General features: G+C 40.5%; 1 protein-coding gene across 1 annotated transcript in view; it reads left to right on the top strand.

Annotated features, from left to right (window-relative positions):
- Positions 1-13,858, top strand: part of gphna (gephyrin a) — a 65,254-nt gene that overhangs the window by 15,306 nt on the left and 36,090 nt on the right. The window contains 5 exon segments of the mRNA XM_061744395.1: positions 2,474-2,568; positions 2,654-2,720; positions 4,465-4,761; positions 7,832-7,933; positions 11,450-11,587. Coding sequence (XP_061600379.1) covers positions 2,474-2,568; positions 2,654-2,720; positions 4,465-4,761; positions 7,832-7,933; positions 11,450-11,587 — 699 coding nt within the window.

Below are 13,858 nucleotides of genomic sequence, written 5' to 3'. Positions count from 1 at the left end.
TGCCAGACGGGCTGGTCTGAGTATTTCAGAAACTAATGATCTATCACGCACAAACCATCTCTAAGGTTTACAGAGAACGATCTGAAAAAGTGAGCGGCAGTTCTTAGGGCACAAATCTCTTGTTGATGTCAGAGGTCAGAGGAGAATGACCAGACTGGTTTGAGCTGATAGAAAGGCAACGGTAACTCAAATAATCACTCGTTACAACCGAGGTTTGCAGAAGAGCATCTGTGAACCACAACACGTCCAACCTTGAGGTGGATGGACCACAGCAGCAGAAAACCACACCGGGTCACTCCTGTCAGCTAAGAACAGGAAACTGAGGCTACAATTCACACAGACTCACCAAAACTGGACAACAGACGATGGAAAAACGTTGCCTGGTCTGATGAGTCTCCATTTCTGCGGCGACATTCGGATGGTCGGGTCAGAATTTGGCGTCATCAACATGAAAGCTGAAAATGCAGCACAATGAAGAGATTGTCATACAACACAGACAACATCAGTGTCATTTTATCTTACTTCAGAAGATATTAAAATAGTTTACGCAGTAATGATGACATCACTTGCGATGATGATGCGATGAACAACTCCAACACTGTTTACTGCAGTGGCATTTGAGCGTTTATTCAGCTGATCTCTACATTCTACTGTACGCGGTGTCTACATATGAACTCCTGTCCAGTGACGGAGGACTAGATAACAAGTAGGTCTGGTTTCAGACACAGCCATGGTTGAAGAAAGTAACGCTAAAGTCACAGAGAAACGGCCTTCAACCACGCTTCATTTACAAACTAGTTGTAGAAACTATTGTTTTAAAATTACATTTACTTCTGAATACAGTTTGTTTTGAGTGGTACAAATAAACAAAATACCAAAAACCTCCAGCGATATCGACCGATGCAGGCACTGACCGTTGCTCCGGGGCTTCTGGTGTCGTGGACCAGAGTGAAGACAACACCTTGATAGCAGGAAGTGAATAATGATAGAATATAACCTGGAAGGCACCGAGGCCGGCCTACGGGGCGCTGGGACATACGTACGTGAAAACAGCCTAACGGTGCTGTCATGTTACACTTAACATGCCAGTGACGCCTGGACGCTCTGAGATGGAGCTCTTGGATTCATCACAGTTTCCCCGACCGTTGTGCAGTTTGACCAGAGGGTGAACCTGCTTTGACATCCGCTCATGGGAAGGCTGGCGACTGCCTAAAATCTTTTCCACTGGGGGAAAATGTTCTTTTTGTGTAGAACGATGGACTGGTAGTTGATTAAACGTAAGCCTTATAATCACTCCTCAGACTGATGGGCGTCCACAGATGCTTCTCTGAGATCAGTCCCCACCAAACGCCAGATTATTCCTCCAGACCAACAAACCTCCAGATCATGTGCTTCTCTAGAGGCCTGTGCATCCACTAACAATCAGTTAATGAAGCGTACTTCAATATCAACACCTACCTGCAACTTTCCCCCTCATATCATATGGAAGCAGGTGGAGTGTAATATATTTTTCTTTCTATAGTACATTTAGCTTGCTACTGCTTCATAGAGCATAACGGGGTAAGTTGCAGCAAATGAAAATAGGTCAAACCGGTCATAACCAGGTGTGTGTACTTTTCCCTAAAACATTACTATTGAAACAATACATTCTGAAAAAACACTGCAAAAACTCAAAATCTTAACAGGAATATTTGTCTTATTTCTAGTTAAAATGTCTCATTTTTAGTCAGAAACTCTCATTACACTTAAAACAAGACTCATTATCAGAAAAATAACTTATTTGACAATTTTCACCTGTTTCAAGTAGATTTTCACTTAAAATAAGTAGAAAAAATCTGCCAATGGAACAAGATTTTTTTGCTTGTAATGAGAAGATAAATCTTGTTCGATTGGCAGATTTTTCTACTTATTGTGAAAGTGAAAATCTACTTGAAACAGGTGAAAATTGTCAAATAACAAGTTATTTTTCTGGTAATGGGTCTTGTTTTAAGTGTAATGAGATTTTTTGACTAAAAATGAGACATTTTAACTAGAAATAACACAAATATTCTTGTTAAGATTTTGAGTTTTTGCAGTGAAGAAAGTACACAACTTCGAGAAGCGCTGCTTTATTAAGTGCATTTTAGGCAGATTGCCGTCCTTAAAGGCTGCAGGTTGTGTCAGATTAAGAATAACTTCTTTGCAGTTAAATCCATTAATATTAAAATACTTTCCTCTATAAGTATTAGGCTCAGTTAAAGCCATTAAAATCATATGCATTAGGAACAGCTGTAAGACCCAGCCTTTTCAGAAGATGACTAGTTAAAAAATACTAAAACAGGATTTGCACGGACATAATGGTCAGTAAATCTGTCTCTAAATTAGCAAACCTTAATTGAATGCAGCTAAAGGATGTATTGTCTGAAACCCCCCCCAAAGTTTCAGGGTAAAACGTGTGAATTGTGTAAATGAAGTGATTGTACTTGTGTTGCAGGCCACCAGGGAGGTGATCGAGCGGGAGGCTCCAGGAATGGCTCTGGCCATGCTGATGGGATCTCTCAACGTTACCCCTCTGGGGATGCTGTCCAGGTGAAGATCCTCGGACTCTTATCACACTCCCGTGTGTGATATCCCTCGCCTGCTCTAACGGGCTTTCTTTTTCCACCGTTTCCAGGCCAGTGTGTGGTATCCGGGGTAAAACTCTGATCATCAACCTTCCAGGAAGCAAGAAAGGCTCCCAGGTACAGATCTCAGACTTAACTGGGATGTTTCTGCACCGATCTAAATTTACATGCTCAAAAGTTTCAGATTGGAACTACACGTTGCGTGGATTGAAGCTTAGGTGAAACTTCAGACGATGCATTTTGATGTAAAGTTTGGTGGAGGATTCAGAATCCTTTAAATCTGAACTGTGAGAAATTAAAAAAAAAACAAAACCAAACAAAAAACTGACAGAAAAATAACAATTTTCATGACGTCGGAGTTTTGAGAGATGGGGACGGCACGAAATTAGGCGGAGGTGGCCGCCTCCTAATTTTGTATGCAGGAAAAACCCTGACAATTGATTTCATATTTCATATCGGTAGATATATATATATATATATATTTTTTTTTAATTGTAGTGTTGCAATGCTGAGGTTTCAATTCTTAGTTTCCAATTCAGCATTTGACAAAAGGGCCATTGCAGAATTAGATGCTACGACTGAAGCCAGTTTCAGCCTCGTCTGACCTTCTGGTTTCCAGGGTTTAACTCCATTTGGCACTGCATTTAACATTAAATATCAACCACAGCAGCGGGTTCAACTTGGAAGTGTTCCAGGTTAGTTGGTACCCTGTTAGTCGCCGTCTCAGTCGGTCTCATCGGTGCACGAAGTTTTGAGATCTTTCATTGGAGAGATCTTCAGCCTTTCAGCTTGCGGATGACTGCAGCTTTAACACATTTAACATGGAGGAGAACTATGGATCCGGTACCATTCTGGTTCCACTGCTGAGCAGATTGTGAACGCAACTCCTGAGAGCGAGAGATACAGCCGTGTCTTCAAACAAGCTGAGGCATCATTTTAAATGGAAATGGAAACCAATGCAGTGCATCCTTTCCACCATACAGGACTGTCTCAGAAAATTAGAATATTGTGATAAAGTTCTTTATTTTCTGTAATGCAATTAAAAAAACAAAAATGTCATACATTCTGGATTCATTACAAATCCACTGAAATATTGCAAGCCTTTTATTATTTTAATATTGCTGATTATGGCTTACAGTTCAAGATTAAGATTCCTAGAATATTCTAATTTTTTGAGATAGGATATTTGAGTTTTCTTAAGCTGTAAGCCATGATCAGCAATATTAAAATAATGAAAGGCTTGCAATATTTCAGTTGATTTGTAATGAATCCAGAATGTATGACATTTTTGTTTTTGTAATTGCATTACAGAAAATCACAATATTCAAATTTTCTGAGACAGTCCTGTATATTTATACTAGAGGCGAGTTATTTATAATAAAGACAAGAAATGTACTTTTTAGTTTTTTTTTCTTTCTGGCAACAGAAACCCCGGAAAAATATTATAATACAATTTATTAAAAAATAGTCTAATGTTGTCAGTAGCATGATTTGGAAAAAAGAAAGAAAAATAGTACATCAGAGAGGCTTCAGTGAGGTCTATCAGATCTGTCATTGAGTTTTGGGTGTGTTATCTTTTTAACTTTTTCTCTGAGCGTTTGCTAGAAGTCTGCTGGAACGTCCATTCCTAGAAAGATTAACATCCGTCTTAAATGTTTTCCACTTGTGAACGTCTCAGTGACAGACTTGTGCAGACCTTGTTGCTGGTGGACCATGTGTTTGCAGCAGGTGTTTTGGAGCAGGGCAGTGTCTAAAATGTGCGGGGCGGTGGCCCCTGAGGACCTGGACCAGAGGACGTTAGTGCACGTCAGGACCTACTTATCTTCTAAAACCCTAAATGAGGCTGTGGTGTTTCCTGCAGGAGTGTTTTCAGTTCATCCTGCCCGCCCTGCCTCACGCCATCGACCTGCTGCGCGAGGCCATGGTCAGTGTGAAGTCCACGCACGCCGCGCTGGAGCAGCTGCCCTCGCCGTCCTCCCTGCTGGCCAACACGCACAGCAACAACCACGCCGACACCCACACCATGGAGCGCGGCACCCAGTGCGAGGAAGAGGAGGACGAGGAGGAGGAGGACAGGAGCAGGGGGCGGCACGTGCACAACCACCACCACCACCAGCACGGCTCCTCCCACATCACCGCAGCGGCTATCGCTGCCAAGGTAACCAGTGCTGCTGCTGCTGGAAACTTGAATGATGAAAGTTTAATGATGACTGTGGGGAAACTGGGTCATTGCAGCAGCGGGATTGCGCTACGCTAGATGAGAGCTGCCTGAGCGCTGTGGGCTGCTGCAGTTGTGCAGGAAGTCTCCACATTTTTCCTGAGAGATGCTGCAATTGGATGTAGAAAAGGGACGAGAGGCGATGCAGCCAGCTCTGATATTTAACTGCGGTAGCATCTAAACTTGGTTATCGCAACAAAGCAGCATGATAGAAGCTGCACACATAAAAACAGGCATGCACATGGCAGCAGGTTGGGGAGAGAGGGTGAAAAAAGTAGGGTTTGAGGAATGAGGCACACAGTACGGAAGAGTATCAGGGCCAGGCAGGAGAAAAAATATTTGAGAGGGGAAGATTTTTTTTTTATTGTGCACTTCAAGAAAAAAGTCGAAATGTCGAAAACAATGTTGAAATACAATTTCAAGAATAAAGTCAAAATTTCACCTTTTTTCTCAACATTTCAACTTTTTTCTCAACATTTTGACTTTTTTCTCGAAATTGTACTTCAACATTATTCTCGACATTTCGACTTTTTTCTCCTCGACATTTCGACTTTTTTCTCAACATTTCGACTTTTTTCTCAAAATTGTATTTCAACATTAATCTCGACATTTCAACTTTTTTCTCGACATTTCGACTTTGCACAATAAAAAAAAAATCTTCCCCTCTCAAATATTTTTTCTCCTGCATGGCTCTAATACTCTTCCGTACACACAGTGAGGGATCTGTACTGAAAATGACCTTGTTTGATCTGTCAGGAGTTAGCACTTGAACTTTTACCAGCAGATTACAATGCTTTATATTACAGGTAAACTAGTACCAGTTTATTATAGTTTACATTTGGGTTTTTCCTTTTTTTGTCTCACATGAATTGTGTGGTAGAAGTTTGCCGGACTACAGAAGAGTAAACGTTCAGAGCCGTCTGGTTTCTACCTGCCGTATGATCTTTGCACCTACAGTGTTTGATGATTAACCCGTCAGTTCTGCCGAGTTCAATAATATCGGAAATGAAATCCTGAAATTTGGCGCCCCGTTCACTCCTGAATAAAGTCCTTCGCCTCGCTGCAAGCAGCATGAGCCACCAGGCACAGGTGTGTGTTTCAGCCTGACTGATATATACAAAGGCTTTTTGAAAAGGGAAATGGGAGGGAAGTAAAATTCTGATTTCTTAAACCTGCAAATTATTAAGAAAACCGTTTTGAATCAAAACACAGGTAGTTCATCTCTGAGACAGAAAGTCTGTCCTCAGTGACTCAAACGGATCATAATTCACAGTTGGATTTAACAGCAGTCAAATCCTCACCGAGCAGCCACGTTTCAGACTAGTGGATCTTGTCCTGCGGTGGTGACAGATGATCCAAGGAGCCGCTATGTGATGGGATTGACATCCTTTACCCAAAAATTAGGCATCATTGTCTTCCATATTCAATTCAATTTTATTTCTATAGCGTCTATTACGACAGAAGTTGTCTCTAGGATCTTTCCAGAGACCCAGAACATGAACCCCCGAGCAATTATTACATAAACAACGGCAGGTAAAAACTCCCCGAGTGGGAGAAAAACCTTAAACCAAACCTTGGCAAGAACAACTCCCCTTTATTCAGGAAGAAACCTGGACCAGGACCTGGATCATAAGGTGATCCATAAGGTTTCCTGCTGAAGACCTGCTGGACAGAGCAGGAAAAGAGAAAACAGACAGAGAGAATGAAGAACAGAGAAAGGAGAGACAGATATTGCTCACATATAAGAAAATATTATATTTGTAACGGGTGCAAAACAACACAGGTGTTGAAAGTAGATCTGACAATTCATGATTATGCTTCTTATCAAATGAAAATATTGCAGGTGTAACATGCTGAGGCCTGGAGGAAAGTTTCATCCTCTCCCGCTCTGAGCCCTCAACTTTTAGGGCCAAACTAAGACAAAAAAAAAAAATGGAAATTACGAGAATAAAGTCATAATATTACAAGAATAAAGTCGTAAAATTACGAGAATAAAGTCATAGCCTAATGTTGCGAGAATAAAGTCGTAATATTACAAGAATAAAGTCGTAAAATTACGAGAATAAAGTCAAAACCTAATGTTGCGAGAATAAAGTCATAATATTACGAGAATAAAGTCGTAAAATTACGAGAATAAAGTCATATTGTTGCGAGAATAAAGTCGTAATATTACGACTTTATTCTTGTAACATTAGGCTATGACTTTATTCTTGTAATTTTACGACTTTATTCTCGTAATTTCCAATTTCCTCCGTCGTACTCAATAGATGATGTTAACCCCCCCAAATAAAAAAAAGTAATTCAGCTGCACCAAACCGTTCACTGAGAGTAAAAAAGGAAAAGACGGAAAGTAGTTTGACTGCTGTAAAATCTCTCTGAGGTGACGTGCGGGTCAAACAGCTGGAGACACATCTGTATCTGTTCACAGCTGTCAGAGCTCTGATTTTAATATCTCTGCACCATTCTTCCTGTCATCGGGATTGGGTCGGAACGCTTTTTAACATCTATCATCAAGTCATGAACGCAGGATTATAAACGCTTAGTTTTACTTTCTCTCCCACCAGTCGAGAGAGACTCAGAAGACGAGCCGTCATGTGTGTGAGAAGAACCTGGATTTGTTAATGTGTACGGTCCAAAACCCCGTCTGTACCGGCCCGTTTACGTCTCTGGTCTGGAGTTTCCAGCAGCAGCTGCTGCTGGCTCTCGGGAGTTTGATCATATCTATATTTATCTGTAAGATGACACAGCTGGCTCCAAATATTCTAAGATGCAGATATGATGCAAGTCAATCATCACTCCAGTCATTTCAAAAGCTGTTATGGATATAATCATCATCTTAAGCAGCTTGTAATGGATTAAAAATGATTGGTGTATTTTTCATACCATCTCATGTCCTTCACATGTCTGTTTAAGTCATCGTACATGTGTGTGTTTGTGTGTGTGTGCGTGCGCATGTGTGTGTGTGTGTGTGTGTGTGTGTGTGTGTGTGTATTGTGTGCATCTCCATCAGATGAGCCATGTTGCAGTCATGGCTAAGGGAGCTCCCTACCTGCCTGGCAACACGCCCGCCCCTCCCGCTCATTTCACCTGCTCCTGTACCCATGACCAGTCGGTGAGACCTCCACACACACCTGTCCTCCTCCCCTCACCTGTCCTGTCCTCACATCTCTTCATCCATGATTTAGAAACATGTCCTTAGGCAGGTAGGCCCCTCTCACACGAGGGTCTCGTAGTCGGAGAGAGTACGGTCCTCCTCAGTTATCATTCATACTGTAAACATGAGTGCACCAACAAGACAAGCTAAAGATGGTTCCCCCGTCTCTTTAACCAAGCTTTTGTTTTGATATTTTGTTTTAATCTGATATCAATAAATCAAAATTTTAGGCTAATTAGTTTAGTTTTTTTATTTAGCAATATAAGACAAATTGAACAATAAATGTAAAAACATTGAAATAACATGCAAGGAAAGGAAGAAGCCTGGTGGCTTCTATAGAATCATTTCCATATATGAATAAAAAACTAAACAAAGCTACACAAGGGGGAGTAAAAAAACAAAAAACACAAAAGAAAACGTAACTCAGATTAAATAATAAACACTACAAAGATGAAACAATAAGAAAGTACTTTAAATGTTTTTTGAATATTGGCAAGGATGGTGATGATTTAAGAGATTTATTGAGTGAATTCCACAAGTGGGGGCCTCTGAAAGTGATGAAAGATTGATGTTTCCATGTTGTACAAAACGGTAAATTAAAATCATCTTTGTGCCTTGTGGCATAAGAATGAATATCGGAATTAACACAAAAGAAATTATGAAAAGAAGAAGGAAGATCTTGTATATAATTTTTTAAATTTGAACATAAACAAACATGTTTGAAAAATGTTAATTTTATTGATGGATAATAATATATATAATATATATATTTAATGAAAAGGGGAGCAGATTTCACCAACATCAGATTAACAACAACATGAGATTTTTCACTGGTATTTTTTTACTGAACAAAAATGAAGGCAAAAACAAAAGAAATATGCAGGCATCACTCCTATAATCATTAGTCACTGATGAATTGATCAGGAGCAGCTGTGCAGACCTTTGTAAATACTAAATGATGTTTTGGCAGTTTGCTGGTCTGGAGCAGTCAGGTGTGTGTTAACACAATGCCAAGAGGCAAAGACATGAGAAATATCATTAGAAAAGCAGGTGTAGCTGTTCTTCAATCTGGAGAAGCTTCTAAAACTACGTCCAAACTAGATGGAGTTCACAAGTGAACACAGATTTGAATCTGTATCAGAAAGATTGAAAAAGAAGAGAATCCAGGTTTTGGATTGACATGGTCCAAGTCCAGACCTGAACCTGGTCCAGATGCCGTGGTGAGACCTTCAGAGAGCTGGAAAGAAAAATGGACCCGAACTCCTCCAGAACCCTGAGAGACGTGGATGAAGTCAGACAGGAAACATCTACTCTGTGAAAAATGACTCTTTATGTTTTAGATACATCTAACATTTAATTGAAAGATGTTGTACAAACATCTGCACTTGATTGTCTGTAAAACCTCGACATTTTGTCACCACAAACATGTTATTTATTCCAACATTCTTCCACTATTGTGCTTTATGGGAGTTCAAACCATCCATCACAACCAGCTGATTGAAATAACTTTATTCTCTTTATACGACTCAAACAATCCGCTGTATGCAAACGGTAATGTCCTTCCAGTTCAGATGCTGCTTATATTCCTGACTCTGAGCTCCAAGCCTTTTTTTTCCATGTCATTTTTTTAAATATGACACAGTGAGATCTTTGCTGGGAATTTTTGAAACTGTTTAAAACTCTTTTAAAAGAGTGTCATTCAAGCTGCAGGTAATTCTTTGATGAGGGATTTTTCTCAGTAAATTTGAGAGAACCTTTTACCACATGTGAATGTGCCACACACTGATACCATGGTTCATTTGCTGTCACAACACTTGTAATACTGCAGTATTGAATCAGTCTCAAAGGCTCTGGAAAGAGGGTGTACACATGTGAGAGCTACCTGGACAAGTGTGATCATAGAAGCAGTCAAAAACAATAAAACAGATATTATGGTTGTCGGAGGGATGGTACACCCTGGACTTTGACTAAGTTACGGCTGCAGCTAAAGTGATTTAATCACGAGACGTAAATTATGGGAAGAAAGAAAGTGAGTAATGATGATGCAACAGCGATTTCTCTGCAAAACTCCCAGGACCGGCGCTCAGCCAAGGCAGACACGTTTGCCCATAGTGGGACACGTATTGATTTGTGAAGAATTTAGTGAAATCTGAAAAGTAGCTTTAATTTGAATGACCTTGAATCGGAACATAAACTGAGGCAACACGGACCAATCAGACGAGAGGATGCTGTCCCCGCCTTCACAAGTCACCCTGAAGAATGGATGACCGCTGAGCTCCTCCACGTGTGTGTGTGTGTGTGTGTGTGTGTGTTTGGTTGAACAGAGCCGCCTACGGAAAGCCAGCAGGGACACGCTTTTCTATTCCTCAAGTGAATGTCTGAAAGTAAAAAGCAGAAAAACACACCACTTAGAACATCAAGAATGGTGTAAAATGATGAAAAATACAGTGTTGTGCAGACAGTCCAACCAGATAAAAGTATAATCTACTCCGCATTGATGAGATCAATTACCTGCGAAGAAGGAAAGCAGATGTAACTTTCACAGTCAAAAAAATTATTAAAACAAAGAAGATTTTATAAATCTACATTTCCATCCCTTGATATGGCCTTCAACTTGCCTACACTACCTTTGCATATGAAATACAGCCAATACATGCAAAATAAATAATTTTTATTATCTAAGAACATTGTCCGTCCAGTTTAAGAATAAATCCTGAAAAGGTGTTTGTAGTTAAGTTTTCGTAGCTGTGAAAACTAAGAGGTGCAGATCTTATGACTTCCTGAAAGTGCAGTTTTTCACACTTGTTTTGGTAGTTCAGACAGCACTTTTCTTTTTGTTTTTATTTTTATTTTTAAATTGGCGCTCCACATCTCATTGGGTGCCACAGGAGCATCGTATCTTTTTGGTTACAACACAGAAAGCCTTGTTTGGTGACTCAGAGCTTCATCTTGACAAACGAAGATTTAAACATTACTCTTTTTCCCTGAGCTTCTTTTAAGAGGCACATTTTGGGCTGAAGGCCCCTGGCTTGCCGTACTGCGCTCTCTGGAGCCTCGTTTGTGTATGTGGAGGACGTATAACCCCTCGCCTGGTTCCCACCCCCCTCTGTGCTGCCTTTGAGACTAATATAAGCTTTTATACTGTATATATATACAAATATTGGACTCAGTATTTTTTATGAAACAGTTGCAGTGTCTTGTAGTGAAAAGTATGTATTGTCTTGATCAATTATTCAGAGTCAGCAATAATCAGATACACCACTTAGCATTGATACTTTTATCATGTTGAAAGGACTTTTGCTTTACTGTAGGAGCAAAGAAACGTCGGTATTTAAAAAAAAACAACTTTTAGAAAGAAAATTATTGGACTAGCATTAAGTGTGTGTGTGTGTGTGTGTGTGTGTGTGTGTGTGTGTGTGTGTGTGTGTGTGTGTGTGTGTGTGTGTGTGTGTGTGTGTGTGTGTGTGTGTGTAGATCCCGGACTCGATCATTTCTCGAGGCGTTCAGGTGCTTCCACGAGATTCGGCGTCTTTAAGCTCCACCCCCTCCGAGTCACCGCGGGCAACACAGGCGACTTCCCGCCTTTCCACCGCCTCATGCCCGACACCCAAGGTACACACCAACCTGTACACACCAACCTGTACACACCCACCTGCACACACGCACGCAGACACGAGCACAAATGCATCGCTATGTTTTGAATCACTGTTGGCCACGAAAGCGGACGGAGACCATGTGACTGCATGACGTTTCCACCTCCTCTGTTGGTTTTTCCAGCTGTCCAAGAGAAAGTTTGTGTACGTAACCTGACTGAGGGTAGCAGTTCCTACATGATTAGAGTTCCCATTCATTTCCTTGAAGCTTCTTCTTCCTCCCAGGGACTTCAGAACTTGTCAAAACAAGCTCTCATTGTTGGTCCCCGTATAACCGAGGAACCCAAACCTCAAACTCTTAATTTTGTGCCAGTTTTATCTCAGTTTGCGTGTCGCATGTAGATACGTAAAGTGGAGTGATCCTGGCATCCCTGTCACAGCTCTGGAAAGTCCCGGGACTTGTGTGCTGTTTGGAATTGAGTGGGAGTGAATGGGATGGAGAGGTTTCACTAGCTGATCATTTAGCTCCTCAGTTGTGGTACATTCACATAAAAAAAGAAAATAAAAGTAATCCCAATTGATGTGTGCCAACAGATTAAAATGAAAACATTAAAAAAAAACTCAAATAATGCTGGAATTGTCTCAAAGTTTTTACCCTCAGCATCAGACAGGAAGCCAGGCTTTGATTTTAATGTTATTGTTTTCTTGGTTTTTAAGCCTTTTTGCTGCTCACACAAACCTTTTTCAGTGTTTTCCTCTTGTTTCTTTTAATGCAGTTGTAAAATTGTTTTTGCTTTTTCCCCCCCAAGGTCCTAATGAAATGTCCGTCATGTGTTTTTGCCAAAATGCCACGGACAGCCAGGACAACAGCTCATTTTTAAACCACATGTTTACTTCTCTATTAACAGCAGCCAGTTGAAGGGAGTTAAATGAGGCATTCGTCTCCACTCCAAACCGTTCTTCCATGGGATGTGCGGCTCTTTAGAAATCAGACCTCCAGCCGTGTGCTCCCCAAACTTCAATGTGGACACAAGTTGTGCTCAGTAACCCTTGAAGTACAGACAGTACAAGCTCACACTGTCACGCCAAACTGAGAAAAGTTACTTGAGGTTTTATTCTCTGGTCCTTGAGTTCCCCTCGTCCGCACTCCAGCCAGATGTAGATCGCTCCACTTCTGTGTTACACCTGTAAGGTATCGAAGTTAAGTCACTTTACAGTCAATTAAGACGCAAAGTAAAAAGCAGAGAAAATGCGAGATAGGTAATGTTCTTCTTCACATGTTTAATCTATTTCTGCAAACATCAAACACATCTGAAAGATCAAAAAGTAGTCCCGAGTGGTTCAACTTTAATTACTAAAATAGATTATCTTATATGTTGATGCAAATTATACTCAGTAACCCAGGAAGTACATTATTTACTGCTTATTTCCTGTTGGCCCAAGTGCTTTTCAAATGACCGTAACTCTTGTTACTCTTTTACTGACAAAATGACAAAATAAGTCCCGTCGGTTTAAATGAAGCATCTGGAGGACGGGTGTTGGGTTGTAAATGGACGGAGAGTTTGTAGTAAAATTCCAGGAACTGCTCATAGGAAAAAATAATCTTCAAAGTTTTGGAAAGATTCCACGTTGGAATACGTGGTCTGTGTGGTACCGTTGAGAAGGTTAGAAAAACGTTCCAAGATGCTAACAAAAAGCACCATTTACAGCCACAGAGTTGTTTTAACAGACTGAATATTCTGGAAAGGTTGGAATGATTTATAGAACAGAAAACAGGCAGCAGAAGTTAAGATAAAAAGGAACAGTTCTTAAATCTATTGATATCAGCTACAGTGTAGCACCTAGATGTGTCTTCACTTGTAAATACAGTCTGCGTTTATATCGTCAATACAAGTTTTAACTTAAGTAATATCATCAAAACCTTCGTAACCGCATGTAGTGCTAGGAGTCGTGGACGGTGTCCGGAACCTGCTGGTCTCTACTTACAGTAGGAGTCCAAACATGTGGCACAAAGGGTTAATACCTGCTGCAGACGGCACAGTCAGGATCCCAATGCATCGTCAAAAGTATTACATGCATTGCACTCAAGTGAGCGGAACAAAAACAAAACAGGTGGGTCTGGTCTGAGATCAGCGATAAATTAGCTATCAATGTAAATATGTATTGGTTTAACTTTTGATTTTAGGCTAAAGTTGGTTTTATTATGTTTAAAAAGCTTGATTATTAATAACACTGGTGTCATCAAATGTGACATGTATTGAACATCGGTATAAAAACCTGAATAAATGGA

Source organism: Cololabis saira, chromosome 16, assembly GCF_033807715.1.
Source record: "Cololabis saira isolate AMF1-May2022 chromosome 16, fColSai1.1, whole genome shotgun sequence".
Taxonomy (NCBI): domain Eukaryota; kingdom Metazoa; phylum Chordata; class Actinopteri; order Beloniformes; family Belonidae; genus Cololabis; species Cololabis saira.
The sequence above is the reverse complement of the archived record's forward strand: the minus strand, read 5'-3'. Positions and strand labels throughout refer to the sequence as shown.